The following is a 22,065-nucleotide window of genomic DNA, read 5'->3' as shown; positions in this document are numbered from 1 at the left end:
TTATCTAGTACACGGATCCTTTGTTTCACCAGGTCAACGAAACCTGTAGCTGACATTTCTTCTGCCTGATAATCTAGTAGATGGAGCCTTTGTTTCACCAGGTTAACGAAACCTGTAGCTGACATTTCTTCTGCCTGATAATCTAGTACATGGAGCCTTTGTTTCACCAGGTTAAGGAAATCTGTAGCTGACATTTCTTCTGCCTGATAATCTAGTACATGGAGCCTTTGTTTCACCAGGGTAAGGAAATCTGTAGCTGACATTTCTTCTGCCTGATTATCTAGTACATGGATCCTTTGTTTCACCAGGTTAAGGAAATCTGTAGCTGACATTTCTTCTGCCTGATTATCTAGTACATGGAGCCTTTGTTTCACCAGGTTAACGAAACCTGTAGCTGACATTTCTTCTGCCTGATAATCTAGTACATGGAGCCTTTGTTTCACCAGGTTAAGGAAATCTGTAGCTGACATTTCTTCTGCCTGATTATCTAGTACATGGAGCCTTTGTTTCACCAGGTTAACGAAACCTGTAGCTGACATTTCTTCTGCCTGATTATCTAGTACATGGAGCCTTTGTTTCACCAGGTTAAGGAAACCTGTAGCTGACATTTCTTTTGCCTGATTATCTAGTACACGGAGCCTTTGTTTCACCAGGTTAACGAAACCTGTAGCTGATATTTCTTCTGCCTGATAATCTAGTACACGGAGCCTTTGTTTCACCAGGTCAACGAAACCTGTAGCTGACATTTCTTCTGCCTGATAATCTAGTAGATGGAGCCTTTGTTTCACCAGGTTAACGAAACCTGTAGCTGACATTTCTTCTGCCTGATAATCTAGTACACGGAGCCTTTGTTTCACCAGGTTAACGAAACCTGTAGCTGACATTTCTTCTGCCTGATTATCTAGTACATGGATCCTTTGTTTCACCAGGTTAACGAAACCTGTAGCTGACATTTCTTCTGCCTGTTTATTGTAAATGCCAAGTTTTCTACTAAGGAGACAACCTTTGACAACCAGGAACATTTCATCTGGTGTATAAGAAAACAATGAGATTTAGAAGGAAAGGTGGCTGAGTGGTTATACCGATGACTTTCAGTGCTGGAGATTAGATGCTTTACTCTGAGAGTGTGTGTTCGAATCTGTACTTTACTGAGAAAGTGTAATCCCAAATACAACATATGTTACGTTTCACCAATTTATACATGGCATTGTGTATTCATATTAATGAGATTTACTCGGACATACTACACGTATACAGGCTTACAGAAATGTCCATCAAAGCGACTGTACCAGATAAGCTGTGTCTTGACAACCAATGAGTGTGTTGCTTAGTTAACCAGGTGCACTACGCCTCACGCCGCTACAGCCTGTGTATGTCCATGGTCTCCTCAGAGAGAGCACCTGTTCTGAGGTCCAGCACCATGTCTTCTCCTGTCCTGCTGATGGTTCTCCTGATTCTCCAACTCTCCCCGACCAGAAGCACCATCCTCACCATCCACAACAACAAATATGACAACCTCGTTGTTGCCATTCACGACAGCGTCCCAGAGAACCACACCATGATACCCGAGATGAAGGTGAGCAAGGTTAACAGTGCAGAAACAGGTATTTATTGTATTATTTCCATGCCATACGGCTGACCTGCTACTGGAATGTCTGTCGGGCTAGTGAGCTGATAGTCTTTCTGTATCTATAGATCATACTTTATACACAATATGAGAACATGTTTGAAAAGGGAGCTATAGCCAAAATATACTGCCTAAAAAGGAAAACGCACCGGACCGCACGACTCTGAGAACTGGTCTAGTTCAGTGATGAAGTTCGATTTCGTCTCCAAGACCACCCTTGTTTCAAAAAACAAAATAATTGAATTTTGCATATTTAATAAAGAACAGTAAACGTTTTAGTATGTTTTCATTTTTAGTGATCCGGCTCGCCCACCATGATAGATGTTTCTATTATGAATCCATTCCCTCCCCTGGTATTGCACCATGTTCAGTGATATTACCAATGACACATTGACGTGTAACGTGTTGTCCTCAATCCTAGACTAATGAAAACCTCAGTTACAAGACATTGTATAACGCCATATGATATGTTGGTATAATGCCCAATCATGTCTTTCTTACAGAGGACGGCGGAGTAGCCTAGTGGTTAAAGCGTTCGCTCGTCACGCTGAAGACCCGGGTTCGATTCCCCACATGGGTACAATGTGTGAAGCCCATTCTGGTGAACCCGTCGTGATATTGCTGGAATATTGCTAAAATCGGCGTAAAAATGTATTCACACATTCACTTCCTTACAGAGCATTATCACTGATGCCTCCTGGGCGCTGTACCAGGCAACCAGGAGACGATCCTACATTGGCAGCGTCACGTTCCTTGTCCCAGGCACGTGGTCTAAACAGCCAGCTTGGGGCACTGCGACGGATGAGACATTTGAAGAAGCAGATATCCGAATCGACCAGCCATCTCCAGTATATGGGGACAATCCCTACACGGAGCAGCCTGCTGGATGTGGCACGCCTGGGAAGTTCATCCACCTCACTCCGGAATATGTCCTCAATACTCGGTACAGGCTGACAAACTGGGGCCAGGGAGGTAGGTAGCCTTATCTCACCAACTTATCATGATGCAGTAAATCATGAGGACTCACCTTTGTTAGATGGACAGATGGTACTGCATGGATGTGGTCTGTTGTATGACGTAGTCCTGTTGAGTGGGCGGATGCTGCTGTGTGAGCAGGTCCTGTTGAATGGGCGGATGCTGCTGTGTGAGCAGGTCCTGTTGTGTGGGCGGATGTTGGTGTGTGAGCAGGTCCTGTTGTGTGGGCGGATGCTGCTGTGTGAGCAGGTCCTGTTGTGTGGGCGGATGCTGCTGTGTGAGCAGGTCCTCTTGTGTGGGCGGATGTTGGTGTGTGAGCAGGTCCTGTTGTGTGGGCGGATGCTGCTGTGTGAGCAGGTCCTGTTGAGTGGGCGGATGCTGCTGTGTGAGCAGGTCCTCTTGTTGTGAGCAGGTCTGTTGTTGTGGGCGGATGCTGCTGTGTGAGGTCCTGCGGGCGGATGTTGTTGTGTGAGCAGGTCCTGTTGTGTGGGCGGATGCTGTGTGAGCAGGTCCTGTTGAGTGGGCGGATGCTGCTGTGAGAGCAGGTGAGCAGGTCCTGCTGTAAGTTGGTGGGCGGATGTTGCTGTGTGAGCAGGTCCTGTTGTGTGGGCGGATGCTGCTGTGTGAGCAGGTCCTGTTGTGTGGCGGGGCGGATGCTGCTGTGTGAGCAGGTCCTGTTGTGGGCGGATGCTGGTGTGTGAGCAGGTCTGTTGTGTGGGCGGATGCTGCTGTGAGAGCATGTCCCTTTGTGTGTTCGGATGTTGCTGTGTTAGCAGGTCCTCTTGTGTGGGCGGATGTTGCTGTGTGAGCAGGTCCTGTTGTGTGGGCGGATGCTGCTGTGTGAGCAGGTCCTGTTGTGTGGGCGGATGCTGCTGTGTGAGCAGGTCTGTTGTGTGGGCGGATGCTGCTGTGTGAGCAGGTCCTGTTGTGCGGGCGGATGTTGGTGTGTGAGGAGGTCTGTTGTGTGGGCGGATGTTGCTGTGTGAACAGGGCCTGTTGTGTTAGCGGATGTTTGTGTGTGAGCAGGTCTGTTGTGTGGGCGGATGCTGGTTTGTGAGCAGGTCCTGTTGTGTGGGCGGATGTTGGTGTGTGAGCAGGTCTGTTGTGTGGGCGGATGCTGCTGTGTGAGCAGGTCCTGTTGTGTGGACGAATGCCGCTGTGTGAGCAGGTCCTGTTGTGTGGGCGGTCTCTGGTGTGTGAGGATGCTGCTGTGTGAGCAAGTCCTGTTGTGTGGGCGGATTCCGCTGTGTGAGCAGGTCCTGTTGTGTGTTCTGATGCTGGTGTGCCTGAGGCTGCTCATATCAAGTCAGGTTTCCCATTAAGTATTTACATCTGTGTGGTTCGAAGGCTCAGAAAACAACGTTGTGAATTTGATGGGATATGTAAGTGAAATTGTAAATAACAAACAAAACACTTGGACTGGGACCTGCAGGTCGGACACTCGTCCATGAGTTCGCGCATCTCCGTTACGGCGTGTTTGATGAGTATGGACTTGGTAGCGCCGACTTCCCCGACTTCTACCTGGACGACGACACCCTGATGCCCACCGGCTGCACCGACTCCATCAAGGGCCAGCTACAAGGGGACTGCAGCCTCGACCCGGCCACACAGCTGCCAGGGAAGGACTGCTACTTTCTGTCGGACGTGGACGGCAACACGGCTAGAGCGTCCATCATGAACGATGTCTTCGTCAAATCGGTAAAGTGTTTTCACCGATTCATTTTGCCTCGTGACGAGTATAAAAAAAAAAAACGACATACTAGGGACTTTGTCTACCCTCATACAGATATATTTTGTAATATGAAACACTGACAGGTATAGTAATATTAGGACTAAAATACATTCATTGAAATAAGGTCAACAATACAAAATAATATATGATAGTATTATATCCTGAGATGTTTCGGCTTCGACCGTAACGATCTGGGTTAGATTTGGTACCGAGCAGCCATTAAGAATGGAATGGGGGGGTCAAGGTCGTTGAATTGAATTATGCATGTCTTTGTTGATCATGATGTCAATCAGATTATGTGGCCCAGATTACTGAAAAAAACAATAATTTGAATATTGCTCAGTAATACGTTGTGGTTTGTACAACGTTTTCCCCGATGAGTATAACTGATGACGTCATACAGTGGATACACACAGATTAATGTCTAAGTGAATGCTTTGACCACAAAAGATTGCTACATGCATATGTGGACATCCGGTTCTAACTCGGAATACATTGGTTTTGGTGTTTTTCATGATGTGACCACTGGGCACTTTCAGCATTGTTGTCCACAGCAAGTGTCCAGGATACATCATACATTATATTGCAGGTGACTACATTTTGTGAGAGCAATACCAATGACCCGGATTACCTTCACAACGACCTGGCCCCGAACCTGCATAACAAGATGTGTGGGGGCAAGGGCACCTGGGACGTCATCTTGGAGAGCCCCGACTTCAGGGGAGGTACCAACCCACCCGTCAACAAGACCGAGGCTGAGATAAGGCCGACGTTCAACGTTCTGTTCAACGCTAAAACTACAACACACACTGGAGGGGAAGCCTGTGGTAGACCCGTGGTCCTTGTCCTGGATGTTTCCGGTTCAATGCGATCGGTAAGAGTTGACTTATAACCCAATATAGGGTGGCTTAACAGTCTGAACCTCACTACAAAGGATATTTAGTACACACGAAACAGTTTGACTGCCAATGTTATATTGGTCTTATATTCATCATGTTATGGAATGTGTAAAGCGGTATCGAAATGAATTGTGTTTTAGAACGACCGCTACTTCAAACAAGGTCAGACAGCAGACAAACTCATCAGAGATATCCTTCCCGTGGGAACCAAGGTCGGGGTGGTAACGTTTAGTTACACCGCGTCTAAAGCAATACCACTGACGGTGTTGTCGACGACCGCTGACAGAGACCGTGTTTCACAGCAGCTGCCGACACTCTATGACTATGGAGGTGGCACCGGCATTGGTAGTGGACTCCTTCTTGCTAAACAGGTAGAAAGAACTTTATCTTTATTTGTATTTTTATAGCATATGCGTCATATATACTGATGAAAGACGGTTGTTACACTGACTGCTGTACAGCATGTGTACTTTTACATACATGGACTATAAACTGCTGCTGACAGATGCTACAAGATGCAGGTGCGTTAAAGGAAGGCAGGATAGTGCTGATCACAGATGGAGAGGAGAATGTTCAACCTTACGTTACGTAGCTGATGTGAAAGGACAGTTACTCCAGGCTGGAGTCCGGGTACACGCAGTGGCCTACAGTAGTGCAGCTGCCCGTGCCATAGGGAAACTAGCAAATGAAACAGGTCAGTCAACTCTATGCTTATTTATATGCTTAGTATGCTCTATGCTCAGTTGCTCCAACAGAACATTTCATTAAGCCATGCAATGGGATTCAGGAGGAAGGAGATTATTTCATTGGTTTGCTGATGTTTGCCAGGTGGCCAATACGCCTACTACTCTGAGGGCGCCACGTCCACCGTCCTCGACAGCGTCATCGAGACCTTGATGAAAGACATCTCCATCTGTAACAACAGGGTCCGTATAGAGGTACGTTCACGACATCGTTGCAAATCAACTTATTAACGTAGTCATATATTCCTCTTTAGGAAAGTCATATATGAGGATGGCTTGTGACAACCACTTGGGTCAGATGGTTTCAAATAATGACTCCTGGAACATTGTAGACTAGTCCGGGCCTCTCAGATGTCGGATTGGTCGGATCAACTGCCTGAAGGAACCCAGTGCTATTTCAACTCTTGCGTTGTATTGGGTGCTAAGCTTAGTAAAGATCCATTATGCCATGCGCATGTGCGCTATCGCACGAGGAGTCGGTGGGGTAGCCTAATAGTTAAAGCGTTCGTTCATCACGCCGAAGACCAGGGTTCAATTGCCCACATCAGTACAGTGCGTGAAGACCATTTCTGAAGTCCCCTCGCCGTGATACTGCTGGAATATTGCTGAAAGCGGCCTAAAACTAAACACTTTCACACGTTTCCTAAAAGTCAGAATACCCAGATTTGGGTTTTACCAACTATGAAAATGGCCTCCTTTCGAGTGCCCCTCCACTGTGAAGATGTACATTCCAGACAACGGGGAGAACATGGAGTGGAGCCAAATGCGGTTTTCCAAATGCGTTTTAACTGACTAATCTTCGACTTCCATAAGGCCCTGGTCTGTTTTCAGATAATTGGTCTGAGGATATTGAGAGCAGCTAAGTTTGTGACTGGCGGTACAACTGTGGAAGACGACGTAATTATGGACGCTACAGTTGGGAGTGATACAATGTTTGTCTTCACCCTCCCGCATAGAACATCAGTGACGGTACGTGGGTTCATTCTTCAAGTCACTGAAGCCAGCGTCCTAGACAAGCTACATGTATATGGTCGTGTGCACCATCATGTAGCTTATGTAGCCATTTCTTATTGTGTTTTAGGTGACCTTGACATCCCCTGATGGCGTGAAGTATACCTCAGGTAGTAGTGAATATTCCATCGACCCCACACTCAACATCGTCAGATTCAACTTCCACAAAGCACAGGTATAAGAGTTTATTACTAAAACAATCATGGGCCGTTTCAGTCATCACAGAGACATTCGTGTTTTAACTTTGTTTCTGTGTTCAGACAGGGGTATGGCGCTATTCACTGTGGAGCCCGACATCTGGCACAGTGACCCTTGTGGTGAAGGCGCTCCCCGCGGACCACGCCCAACCCTATGAGATCAACTCCTGGCTTTCCTCCACGGGCGCTGATCTCTCCGCAGCTAACCCAGTTAAACCTATCGTCTATGTCAGTGTACGCAAAGGCTACTCCCCCCGTTGTCGACGCTGACGTTACTGTGATTGTAGAACGACCAACTGGTCTTCCCGTGACTCTAAAACCAAAGGATGACGGGACATGTAAGTATAACGTGGGTCTATCTACAGATTGTGGAAAATATAAAGTATACTATTGCATTGGACATAGTATGAGACTGTATGTATGTGTGTTTCCAATACGGTTATTTTGTATGACGCTTTTCAGGAGTACACAAGTACTCTTGAAAGTATGAGAAGTGCTCCTGGATACACATAATGACCACGTGGTTTCAGGAGGTGTGACCCGTTTTAGATACAGGGTCTTGGGTGCCTGTATTATTTTGAAGTTTGAATTGTAGCTTTCTGTAAAGATGTCGATGAGAACGTATTAGTTACAACTTATTTTAAGTTCGGATTCGGTTCGGAGTCATCAGCCCCTTTCAACGTATGTTCATGAACGTGTCCACAAGTGTCCAGATGTAACTTTGGTTATTGGTTAGGTGGTGTGTGTATAGAATCAGAAGCAGACTGAGTGACGTCACTGAGGAAGTGTAATTCCAAACATGACAAATACTAGTATTACATGAACCACCTTCTACATGACATTCTGTATTCAAAGCTTTCTGTCGTGTAAGCCGTGTCAGTCGTCACTCGTCAGGTCGGTACACCAAGTATACCACTTTCACCTCTATTGAAGCCTGGGTGCCTGATTCGGTTAGATCGCTGACTTTATGTGCTGGCGGGTCCTGACTGAGAGTGTGGGTTCGAATCCCGGATTGGACTCAACCAAAAACGTTACTAGAATCTGTACTTTACTGAGAAGGTGTAATCCCAAATATACGATACGTTAGAAAAAGTATAATACTTTATGGATAACAACTTCTTTATTATATTATGATGCGACGTTTCGGCATCAAGCAACATGAAGGGACAACATGAGTTGTCTCACTTACTCCCTGCTACATGTATATAGGTCGGTTCTGTACTGTATTACTTCACTGTTGCCTGACAACGGTATTGAAGCTATACCGATACGTCGCATCATATATAATAAAGAAGTTGTTATCTATAAAGCATAATACTTTTTCTTTTTTGTTCATCAACTTGTAATTTGATAATCAAACAGATTACGGTACGATATATGTAACTAGATTCACACTAAGTACAAGTGAGATGAACTACTCTGATATACATGAACATCGTTAACGAGAGGCTGTCCCTGTTACAGTGCCGGACAACATGGCCGACGACGGGGTGTATTCCGTGTACTTCACCCAGTTCAGCGGAAACGAGAGAGATACTCCCTGGATGTGGACGTGAGGACCATCGCTCACAAAACACGCTACTTCATTCAGGGAGGTCCCGCCTTCGGGAGGGCAAACTCAAGACTTCCCAGTATGTATCTATTTGTGTTTAGATGAGGGCATTATTTGTCACCACATTACGCCGAAAGTATCTTCTACGTCCCTCCGGAGCTCGCATTTGGGTAAACCTGAACTAGCCCATCGGTCCATTACCGTGGTGCTCTCTATCTCAGGTTACCAGCCCTTCAATTTCATTTACATTTTACCCACTAATTAAACGACGAGATGAGGGAAAAGAAAACGGGTCAGAGAGGACTTACCACCGCCAGCGTTAATGGAGATGAGTCTACGGCGATGGGTCTACGGTGCCCGCCCGTACGATTATCGCTCGATCCGACGGGCGCCGCAGCCTCTAAGATTTTGGCAAACAACGCGGTTTGTCAAATTTTAATAAATGTAAAAATCGTTAGCCCGTAGCGCGTAGGTGGCATCGCACGTACACTGCACGGGCACCTCCTCGCTCGGATCGGTGACCGTGCGGTAAACGCACGATTATTTGGTAAGGGGTCTTCCTGATTTGCCACCTCCTATTGTTTAAATTAGGCTGTGCAGTCAGGTGTGGTAATTGGTAGAACAATGGGGTTAGGTGGGGGTCATCGCAACATTTAGACATGTGGTGGCGATATATTTCCTTAATTTTTTTTTTCATTTCACATGAATATACATTCAAAAAATGAAATATTCAACGTATATTTCTATACATATCACATGACTTAACGTACCATGACTGAAGTTTTTGTCAGTATGACACATTTTCCCATGATGCTTTTACATACTTATAACATGTCAAATTATTGCTATACACAGAACACTCATATACCATCTTTAAAGTCCAACCAGATACGACAAGGCATCGGCATACTGATATGGAGTTTTCTGCCCGGCTAACAGGAGGTCTTTCTCAAGCTGGAGTTGATGGTCGATATTTCGATATTTCTTCTTCTTGGGGGGCTGCTTCCCTCCCATGAGTAGCTGACCGATGACATTCTCTGTGTGGCACTGTTCTTGCTTCAGGATGTCAATGAAGTGGAATATGTTAGGGTGCGAGTGTCCAACCTCATGCCATCCTTCGACATGGTTGTTGGTACGGGGGCCGCTAGAGTGGAAATGGTTCCATTCTGATCTCCCTGCGCTGTCAATCCACACTTCAGTAACATAATCGCTAAACATTAACACTGCTGGATTTGTCAAGTCTGCGTCTTCAAGAGCATGTAACCAGACATCGTCGATGTCGTTCAGTCTGATCAGGGGCAAGGCTGATGCACGTCTAACTAAGAGATTCACCGATGGATTGTTTAATTAGAGTTCAAATGATGATATGCCCCTCTACTTGTAAAAACAGGATTAGTTTTAATCTCCTTCAGTGGGGTGGCAAACCAGGAATAAACCGTTGGGAACCAAAGGAACGTGGGATATCTGAACTGCTACCTCGCGATCATCGCTCGGCCTCCATAAGAACTCCGTATGAGGGCCATAAGATATCCCTGCAGCCTCCATGCTGGTTTGCCTCGGCCTGTCAACAAGGAAATCACATGATAGACAATGTGAACACAAACGTCGTACGTAGCCCGCGGTCACCCACGATGCTTAAAAAATCGTGGGTAGACTACTTTATCGTACGGCGCCCGTGGCAAATGTGATCCAGGTCTTATGGGGCGTTCATTTGCGCGTTGGTCAGGTTTTCAATCTTGAATAACTCGCACACTCTATCATTATCACAGGAAGTGGTCGCCTTGTAGCTGTCGCGCCAAACAAACAATGAAGTTCGCATTCCAGTTGGTACATGAGACTAGAATCAAAATTCATCAAAATTAACTTGAGATCGTTAAAACCACATCAAGTAACTTGAGATCCTTAGAACCACAAGGATTGATCTAAGGTTAGTGTATGTTTGCTGAAAACCGGGCGATATATGATAGAAACTGCAATATTCCAAACAAATAATCTGAACCTAAGACATTCACTGTTACCTTGTAGATCTGTATCATATCATGGTTTGTTTCCAGACAGTGCTCCCCTGTCACAACTGTACCTGTCGAGAATTTCACCCGCACAACCTCTGCTGGTGCAATGGACGTGGATGGCTTTGAGAAAGGAAAAGACCTGTATGCCCCGAGTAGAGTCACCGATCTGAAGGTCATCCCTTTTAATACCAGAAATCATACAGTGACCTTGACCTGGACTGCACCTGGGGACGACCTCAATGTCGGCATTGGTAAATATTTTGCTTGTTGTGAGTTTGTTGTGAACAAATTGGGAGCCTGACAACAGTACACTTGGGATGCAAGCGAGACATTTCAAAGGCGAGGTCCGCTTATTTAGCATGCTATTCCTGAATCTTGCCAATCACGTTGCTGACAAAAGGGACAGAAAATTCAATGATATGAATAAATTCATTAGCTTTATCAAAAAGGACAAGATCAGGTTTGTTGGCTGGAATTCTTCTGAAGCTGTATATGGGCCTATTCCACAGAAGTTTGAAAGCATCATTTTCCATGACGCCCTGGACATGTTCAGGGTCGTACCATGGATGGGCGTCAGAGTCACAGCCACAAGCATGGCGGAGACGATAGTAAAAGCAACGAGTCATGCCATCATGTCTTTTAAGATATGCTGTTTGTGCCAAGGAAGGGCATCCACCGACAAGGTGTTGGACAGTCTCTGTGAATTCATTACATAGTCCTCATGTCATATTGATATTTTGTTTATGGATCACATTTGGCGATTGCAAGTGGGAAGTGACTGGTCTTAGGCAGCAAAACGAAAGCCGTCTGTTTCACATTTAAGACCAGCCGACTTCATCCAGGCGAAGAAGTCGGTTGGATTACTCTTCTGTTCCACACACTGCATGTACACACGACGCCGTGGCTTGTCAGAAAGCTTCTCCACAAATGACCGACTCTGGGCAGACTTGGTGAAGGACTTCACCTGGTTTACTCCCATCGCTGTACCGTCCAGCAGTACATGGCCATCAACAAAATCAACCTCAAATTTCAGATTCTGTCCAACGATCTTGGCCCGCTTAAAATAGTTGGGGAATTCCTTGCTTTCATCATGAGTCTTGACATGCATCACCAGAGGATCAACCGATAAATAAATATGTGCAAAACTACACAATAACATTCTATTGTGAAGACAATCCACATTAATCAAACCCCGACCTCCACAATTGATTGGCATATATACACAATTAACGAAAGAACGAGGGTGGTGGGCTCTGTTATCAGACATGATATTCTGGTCAGGCGGTCAAGACTCAGGATGTCTTGTTTCGTCCAATCAACTACTCCAAAGGCATAGGAAAGGACTGGCTCAGCAAAATTATTGGTGGCTTTGACTTTGTTTCGAGCATTAAGCTCTGAGCTCCAGTTATTTCTTTTGTTTGGTTTTTTTTTTAGCGAGTTTTATACTCAGTCCGAAGTTTGTCTTGAATGTGGGCATTCTGGAGCTTGTCTCGAACTTACATTCCAAGATAGGTGTAGGCCTGATCTTCCACAAGATGCTCAATAACTCAATAATTCCCTTGTAGTTTGGCCGATCCATTATTAGTTACCTTGCCACGTTTCAAATGAAAAGCATTACATTTGTCGCGTCCAAATGTCATGCCAATATCATTAGAAAAGGACTCGACAAGGAGAACCTGTTAACATTGGAATCACCAATATTATTATCATCATAATACGAAGGAAAATGTTTATAAATGATTTAATATGATGGTACATCGACGTTAGGTAAACAAGGACTATGAGTTTTCCAAAATTAGGTACAACGAAAAAATCCGAATTCCAATTACATTTAGGGAAGCTAAAAGGCGTGGGCTATGTGACCCTGTAACGTACGTCTACAATGGGAAACCAATCTTACCATAAAAGGCGTGGGATTTGTGACCCTGTAACGTACGTCTACAATGGGAAACCAATCTTACTGTAAAAGGCGTGGGCTTTGTGATCCTCTAACGTACGTCTACAATGGGAAACCAATCTTACCATAAAAGGCGTGGGCTATGTGACCCTGTAACGTACGTTTACAATTGGCACCCAATCTTACCATAAAAGCCGTAGGCTATGTGACCCTGTAACGTACGTCTACAATGGGAAACCAATCTTACCATAAAAGGCGTGGGCTATGTGATCCTGTAACGTACGTCTACAATGGGAAACCAATCTTACCATACAGGTCGTGGGCTATGTGACCCTGTAACGTACGTCTACAATGGGAAACCAATCCTACCATAAAAGGCGTGGGCTATGTGATCCTGTAACGTACGTCTACAATGGGAAACCAATCTTACCATACAGGTCGTGGGCTATGTGACCCTGTAACGTACGTCTACAATGGGAAACCAATCCTACCATAAAAGGCGTGGGCTATGTGATCCTGTAACGTACGTCTACAATGGGAAACCAATCTTACCATAAAAGGCATGGTCTTTGTGACCCTGTAACGTACGTCTACAATTGGCACCCAATCTTACCATAAAAGGCGTGGGATATGTGATCCTGTAACGTACGTCTACAATGGGAAACCAATCTTACCATACAGGTCGTGGGCTATGTGACCCTGTAACGTACGTCTACAATGGGAAACCAATCCTACCATAAAAGGCGTGGGCTATGTGATCCTCTAACGTACGTCTACAATTGGCACCCAATCTTACCATACAGGTCGTGGGCTATGTGACCCTGTCACGTACGTTTACAATGGGAAACCAATCTTACCATAAAAGGCGTGGGCTATGTGATCCTGTAACGTCCGTCTACAATTGGCACCAATCTTACCAATGGCGATTTTCCTCCTACTCACAAATATGCAAATTTAATATCTCCCTAAGATGCAGGATCTCGCACCACCGATATTTCTGGACGTTTTATATCATACGTTCATAATAGATAGCAGATTGATTCCTGTTTCTAAATCAATTTTCTGAGTATATTTTTCAGCTTCCAGATATGAAATACGAATCGCAGAAACTGCTGCCGCACTGAGAAATGGGTTTCCTTCTTGCCTAATGGTGACACCATTTATGATCATATCTGGACATTTGGCGCCCAGCCCCGCCAACAGCAGGGAGGAGATGACGATCAAGACACCCGTTGGTTGGACGACGGTCGGGTTTGCCATGGTGACCTTTGATGAAGTCAATCACCGCTCTGATAAGTCCAACATAGCTATGGCAACTTTCAAACAAGTAACACTTCCAGGCCACGTAACTGCCGAAACAAATAAAGCTACCGATGCAGGCGTCCACGTCACTACCAATGCAGTCGGTCACGACACTACCGATGCAGTCGGTCACGACACTACCGATGCAATCGGTCACGACACTACCGATGCAGTCGGCCACGACACTGCCGATGCAGAGGAACTCGGCAAGCCCGGTTGTAATTAGCACCATTGTCAGCGGTACGCTAGGGACTGCTGTTGTTGGTGCTACGGTTGCTGTTGCTATTGCCAAGATATTGCACCTCTGATTCAATACGATATCTTTGGTTGGAGTAAAATACATTTTCATGATGTAAAATATATATTTCTGTATGATCGTGCATACTTTATAAACAATATATACATTACTAATCAAAGATTCGCATCCTTTCCCACCGTCCTCATCAGCCCTGACATATGTGGAAACCTGAAGGGGGCCGTTAGTGTTGCATAATTAAATTTGTATGCATTTTGAATTTGGAAATTTGAAATTTGCCAATTTGTTTTGTATTTGTTTTGTTTTGTATTACTTTCTTATGTTATTACCAGTTGGTTATGTGGGATTATAAGCGAACTATAAGGCCGGTTTTGAGGAGAAATATGCCTAAGTTTTAGGTATTATATAGTGGTGTCAGGAGTGTTTGTAGTGTTAGGTGTGAGTTAGTGAACTCTGGAGCACCATTCTGTGTTGGTGGCAGTGTATACAGCGTAATAGGGTGTCGATATGGTCGGACGTTTCTGTTTCAGTGCATTTGTCTGTTTGGTGTTTTTTTATGTTGTTTTATTTAAATGGGACCTTAATTTGGGGTTCCCTGTTTGTAATTTGGTTATCGCCCTGAGGTAGTTTTTAGGCATTTTTTCAGTGGTTTTTGGTTTAGATGTTTTCAGTTTAGAAATTGAATTTTGGTATTTATTTTGCCACTTAGGAAGACTTTTTGTATTGAAAGGCTTTTTATTTCGATTTTAGATAATGGTATGTTTAAGTTAACCTCTGGGTATGAAAGTGCCGCTTTGGCTGCTTGGCCGGCATGTTGGTTGCCAAACACACCAACATGGGGAGGGATCCATATGAACTCTACCTACGGTTATCTCCCATTTAACAGACACCAATTTGACAGACACCCAATTGACAGACACTGAACTAGAAGGTTAATTAGGGTAACACCTACTGGTATAATGGAACAGTCCACTGTCTACTGAGTAGAGCAGGGTGAGCCTGAAACAGGTTCGTTACTGAGAAGTTTGATTGTAGGTAAATAGAACTTTGTTGTGATTAAATGATAAATGATTTCTCTTCTCCAAATTGATTTCACTATCAATTACTATCGAATATAAAACAGGTTTGTCACTGAGAGGTTTGATTGTGTTTATTGATAGAAAAGACCCCTCCCAATAATAGCATATGTGCAACAGAAGTTCACTGAGAAAACGTTTGTTGGAGAGATATAGATATGTACATATTTGAAAACATTCTGATTTGCAGTAAATGAGACACCTGCATTGCCATGTAAGATACGATTAATACCAATCAGTGTTCTAATTTCAACAATACTTTCTAAAGATTGTAACAGTTTATGTCCTTGAGTAGTATACAATGGACATAATAATAATAATTGACTTGTACAGCGCCTAGTTTCCATCACAGATGCTCAACGGCGCTGTATACACAGTAAGGGTGAAAAAGAGTTCATTCGAGGAAGTAATATAAAACATTCTCACATCCATGGCCACATTGACATGATGCGTCATATTTTAAATATTAATTCTAAATAAATAGTAATAAAGTGCACTCGCCATGTATCTTAATATTGTGTCAAAAACATATAACCTCTTTGTTTCATATGAATAATATTTAGGTTCACATTTGTCTTTATTTGATTTATATGATACAACAGTGACGCAATTTCTAATAGCTAAGCTAATGTTTTCAATATGATGATGCCGACTCCCGTTAGTCTAGAAAGTTAAACCGAAATGTTTATGAAAATAAACTGTTTTTATATTGCAGCAATATAAATTCCAATTACTGTCTTTTCGTCCATCTTTCAAAATAAATGATATAGCTTCAGTTTGTTCCTGTGTTTTTATTTGGACTATTCCATTATAATGTGTAGGTAACATGTAGTAGATGATATGTTCACTGAACCGTAAATGTTGTTGTTTTAATGTGTCTGCGAACTGGCTGTCTGCGTAATTGGAGGACACCCTACCTACGTGCCTGAGGAGGCGACTAACGGGATCGGATGGTCAGGCTGTCTGACTTGGTTGACACACGTCATCGGTTCCCAATTGCGCAGATCGATGCTCATGCTGTTGATCACTGGATACTTACAGACCGCCGCCATATAGCTGGAATATTGCTGAGTGCGGCGTAAAACTAAACTCACTCACTCACTCGTGCCTGAGGCATTGTTAGTTTTTAGTGGTCATCAGTCTGTTTCAGTTTTATCTTTAACACAGCGTGGGAGGAAAGCCCACAGTGACGTAGATAGTGAACAAAACTACCAGTGTCTAGTCACCCTGTACATCACAGCGATGGGAGGAAAGCCCACAGTGACGTAGATGGTGAACAAAACTACCAATGTCTAGTCATCCTGTACATCACAGCGATAAGGGAAAGCCCACAGTGACGTAGATAGTGAACAAAACTACCAATGTCTAGTCACTGTACATCACAGCGATGGGGAAAGCCCACAGTGACGTAGATGGTGTAGATAGTGGAAAGTGAACAAAACTACCAATGTCTAGTCATCCTGTACATCACAGCGATGGGGAAAGCCCACAGTGTAGGGTGGTGAACAAAACTACCAATGTCAACTGTACATCACAGCGATGGGGAAAGCCCACAGTCTAGTCACCCTGTACATCACAGCGATGGGGGAAAGCCCACAGTGACGTAGATGGTGAACAAAACTACCAATGTCTAGTCACCCTGTACATCACAGCGATGGGAGGAAAGCCCACAGTGACGTAGATAGTGAACAAAACTACCAATGTCTAGTCACCCTATTCATCACAGCGATGGGGTAAAGCCCACAGTGGCATAGATGGTGAACAAAACTACCTGTGTAGTCACCCTGTACATCACAGCAATGGGGGAAAGCCCAGAGTGACGTAGATAGTGAATAAAACTACCACTGTCTAGTCACCCTGTACATGGCAGATTTTGCGGACAGCCCACAGTGACGTAGGTGGTGAAAAAACTACATCTAATGATTGAAAAAAAACAAGCGTCAGTAATATTTTAAAAACCAGGTGTCCCTTAATTTGCTGCGAGATCTGTTGATCGAATGCCATTTGATTGATGGGTTCGATCCGGTGAGGACGCGTGACTTCTGATAAGAAAACTTCCCCCATGGATATCGGAGATAAGAACCAGGAAGACATGACATAAAAACTGGTGAACATACAACACAAAACATAGCAACCAGTTGACTACACACACAACTACCAAGCTGAAAATAGAAACAGGTTGCAGAAACACTGCACGCTGTACATACACATTTACCCTTGGACATATACATCTTACAATGTCAATATACACCCTACATTGATCATATACCCCCTACATTGTACATATACACCCTACATTGTACATATACACACTACAATCTCCATGTAAACCCTGCATTGTACATATACAACATACATTGTACATATACACCCTACATTGTACATACACACCCTACATTGTACATATACACCCTACATTGTGCATATACACCCTACATTGTGCATATACACCCTACATTGTATATACACACCCTACATTGTATATATACACCCTACATTGTATATATACACCCTACATTGTATATGCACACCCTACATTGTACATATACACCCTACATTGTACATATACACCCTACATTGTATATATACACCATACATTGTACATATACACCCTACATTCTGCATAAACAAACTACATTGTACATTTACACCCTACAATCTCCATGTAAACCCTGCATTGTACATATTCAACAATCATTGTACATATAAACCCTACATTGTACATTTACACCCTACATTGTGCATATACACCTACATTGTACATATACACCCTACATTGTACATTTACACGCTACATTGTGCATATACACCCTACATTGTATATACACACCCTACATTGTATATATACACCCTACATTGTATATATACACCCTACATTGTACATATACACCCTACATTGTATATATACACCCTACATTGTACATATACACCCTGCATTGTACATATACACCCTACATTGTACATATACACCCTACATTCTGCATAAACAAACTACATTGTACATTTACACCCTACAATCTCCATGTAAACCCTGCATTGTACATATTCAACAATCATTGTACATATAAACCCTACATTGTACATTTACACCCTACATTGTGCATATACACCTACATTGTACATATACACCCTACATTGTACATACACATTGTACATACAATCTTTTGACATAGTGAAAGATGCTATCGTTGACTACGCCAAAGAACGGGTCGTGACCATTACGACTATAATTCTCCTGCGACATTGGGAAGGCTCTAACCCGACCTTTACCATCCGTATTGCAGTCCCTGTACAGTGTGCCAAGATAATATTGGACGACAACACATTCTGGCCCGAGAACGTGAACTGCAGAGAATGGGTTCCCCGGAATACATGGTACTCTAATGATAAACAAGGCGAGAGTGAATATTAACCATGATGCCTTATCTTGCAAGTCTGACCATCTATGGATGTACACTGATGACCCTCGTTAACCTAACGACATGGAACATTCGTGGTATCAAACACTGAAAGTCTGAGCTGTGCAATAAACTCGACATATGTGACGTCGTGCTTGTTACAGAGCACTGGCTAGACATGGAAAATTCACAGTCTCTGGAGACACTAGATGACAAATTTAATGTGTATTCTAAATCCAGTTGTGACTCTAACCAGCACCAACGAGGTTTTGGAGGTGTAGCCATGTTTGTACGGAAAGGTGACTGGTGTAAAGCTACTCTTATTGACACCCACCACAGCCGCCACGTACTGTGTATCAAACTGCACATCTGTACCAGCCATGTGTATATGCTTGGGACTAGACTGCCATCTGTACCAGCCATGTGTATATACTTGGGACTAGACTGCCATCTGTACCAGCCATGTGTATATACTTGGGACTAGGCTGCCATAGACAAATGTCCTTGACAGTGTGTACTATGAAGAACTGTACGATATTATGGAACTTTATGATATTCTCTCTCAAGAATACCCAACATACCTCCTAGGAGACTTTAATACTGATATCAGTCATGATATTAATATGAAACCCAGGGCTAGGTGCCTCTTACGACTGCTTAGGGACCGTCACCTTTATTCTGTGGTTCCACTTGACGAGTCAAGGTACACTTTCCATAGTAAATGTAACAAAGTAAAATCATTAATTGACTATGTCTTTGTAGACATTGATTCACTAAGCTGTGTAACTGGATATGTCATTGACACTGGCATCCCATATAACATCTCAGATCACCTACCAATACTTGTCTGTATACTTCTTCCTGTACATGTTGGGTACTATCATGGAGAGAACTTAAACTGGACTAAAGCAAGTGAAACTGATCTAATGTTATATCGATATGAAACAGAAAACTACTTTGTTGGAACTGAAATTAACAATGCTCACTTTGATAACTATGTAGACTACATCGAATACTATTGTGATTATATCACAGGCTCCTTACATGCTTCTGTTGCCGGAAGTATTCCATCCACACGCTTTAGGCCATTTCTTAAACCTTACTGGAAGAAAGATGGTCTTAATAATCTGCATAAAGAAATGCGAAATTGTCGTCGTCGGTGGGTTACAAATGGTAAAGTTAGAGATAAAAACGATGCTGCCTATGCAAAATATAAAGAAAGTAAACGGCTATTTCGTAAGAAACATCGCCATGCAAAACACCAGTTAGCTAAAAATAGATTTGATGAAATCTACGAAGCAGCAGAAGTAGATGTTAAAGAATTCTACAAAACTACAAAACGTTACAAACGCTGCAAAGGTAATATTGAAAACTTACCTATGATTCTCAAACTTGCTACGAGAGAAAGGATATTTGCAGTCTGTTTGGACTTTATTTCCATTCACTAGCGACTCCTACCCTGATGTAAAATGTGACTATGTACATGCTCAGAATGTGAAAGAGCAAATTGCTAATATTGAAACAAGCGATGACATGCATAACGACATCGGTTCGCCATTGCACTGTCCATTCACTGAAGATGAAATCCATTGTACGGTAAAACGACTTAAAATTACGAAAGTCGCCTGGTCCTGACGGTATAGTGAATGAGCACATAAAGAAGGCTGGTAGATCGCTGCTGCATCATATTGCCTTACTATTCAATGCCAGTATTACGTTTGAATACATTCCTAAATCATTTTCTATAGGTCAAATTCTTCCAATACACAAGGGCAGCGGTAAACCAAAACATGACCCTGCCAATTATAGAGGAATAACCATGACGTCTGTATGAAGTAAACTCTTTGAAAGACTTCTCCTTAACAGACTAGAGTCCTGGATAGATACTAAGATAGAATTTCCCCATCCTCTGCAATTTGGATTTAGGCGTCACTATGGTGCTGAAACCGCCGTACTGACGTTAAAAGAAAACATTGCATATTACAATGAAAGGATGTCGCCTGTATACTGTGCATTCTCAGATAATGAAAAGGCATTTGATCGGGTGTGCCTTGATGGCTTATTTATTAAGCTGTATGCTATTGGAATAACGGGTAAACTATGGAGAATATTAAGGCTCTCCTATAGCTCCATGGAATCATTTGTATGCTTTGAAGGGTTTAAATCGGATACATTCCCCGTCAATCAAGGATTAGGCCAAGGTGAAGTAATGTCCGCCTGGCTATTCACATTATTTATGAATGACCTCCAATATGAACTTGGGAATTCAGATTCTGGCTAAAATTTGCCATAGGGGTAAATGCCCTGGGATACTTCTTGCTGATGATACTACTCTGATGAGTTCCTCTACCAAAGGCCTGCAAAATCTTCTCGATGTCGCTAAAAACTATGCTCATAAGTGGCAGTTAAATACAATGTAAGCAAGAGTGCGGTTCTACACTTTGAATGCTCAAACAATAACGTTAACATCAGTAATGTATTAATTGGTGATATGCATGTTTCACAAAGGAAATCTATTAAATATGCAGGTGTACATCTCAGTACAGGTAAATCATCACTTGAACGTACAAAATCTGCATGTGAAAAGCTACGAGTACTCATGAACACTAATCATAATAATGGGTTGTATTTTGGAGGTCTTAACCCGATATCTGCAGCACGTATCTGGGAGAGGGTAATCTTATCATGTGGCCTCTATGGATGTAACGTATAGGGTAAACTGCCTCTTAAAGAGCATGAAATGCTTGAAGTTGTACAACGGCAATTTTGTAAAAAAGGTTCAGGGACTACACAAGCGCACTCCCAGTATTGTTGTATTGGATTGTATCGGTATCATGCCACTACAGTATTACATAGATAAAACAGCCCTCTACCTATTAGGAAGGTTATGTAATGCAAAGTATAACTGTGTTTTTAAAGTAATGTTTCTAGTTCGCCTCGGTCAATTTATGTGTACAGATAGCTCTACATGCAATGTATATAGTAGAAAATCCCCGATATACAATATGCTGCAACTTGTACATAAGTATAACCTAAACGATATACTAGCTAACTATGTCAATAATGGTCAATTCATCAGTAAGAAATGCTGGTCCAATGCCGTAAATGATGCTACTAAATCTCATAGAGAAAATCTATTTTATGTTCATCTTAATTCACGACTAAGTCTGTCAAGATATATCAATACAAGATCCAGTAATGAAAACTATCTCTGGATGCTAGCTGCAGAGAAGAACGACCAGTTAACTGATATTGCAAGACTTGTATTCTATGGATCAGCTGAAATTGTTTCAAGAGAATGTTTATGCAAAACTGTCGCCAATGATATTGTAAAGCACGTGTTTATGTCATGTACGATAAATATGAATGACAGAAATGAACTTTTTAA

General features: G+C 43.0%; 1 protein-coding gene across 1 annotated transcript; it reads left to right on the top strand.

Annotated features, from left to right (window-relative positions):
- Positions 1-1,365: 1,365 nt before the first annotated feature.
- On the top strand, positions 1,366-10,925 carry LOC124288930 (calcium-activated chloride channel regulator 1-like). The gene is given in 14 exon segments (XM_046725522.1): positions 1,366-1,576; positions 2,305-2,599; positions 4,035-4,300; positions 4,924-5,208; positions 5,374-5,604; positions 5,739-5,754; positions 5,826-5,927; positions 6,062-6,171; positions 6,823-6,945; positions 7,058-7,162; positions 7,248-7,436; positions 7,438-7,522; positions 8,649-8,815; positions 10,791-10,925. Coding segments are annotated over 13 exon segments (2,103 nt in total). The 5' UTR covers positions 1,366-1,372; the 3' UTR covers positions 8,741-8,815; positions 10,791-10,925.
- The last annotated feature ends 11,140 nt before the right edge of the window (positions 10,926-22,065 follow it).

This window comes from Haliotis rubra, unplaced genomic scaffold, assembly GCF_003918875.1.
Source record: "Haliotis rubra isolate DU_JTF1 unplaced genomic scaffold, ASM391887v1 Scf43, whole genome shotgun sequence".
Lineage (NCBI taxonomy): Eukaryota > Metazoa > Mollusca > Gastropoda > Lepetellida > Haliotidae > Haliotis > Haliotis rubra.
The sequence above is the reverse complement of the archived record's forward strand: the minus strand, read 5'-3'. Positions and strand labels throughout refer to the sequence as shown.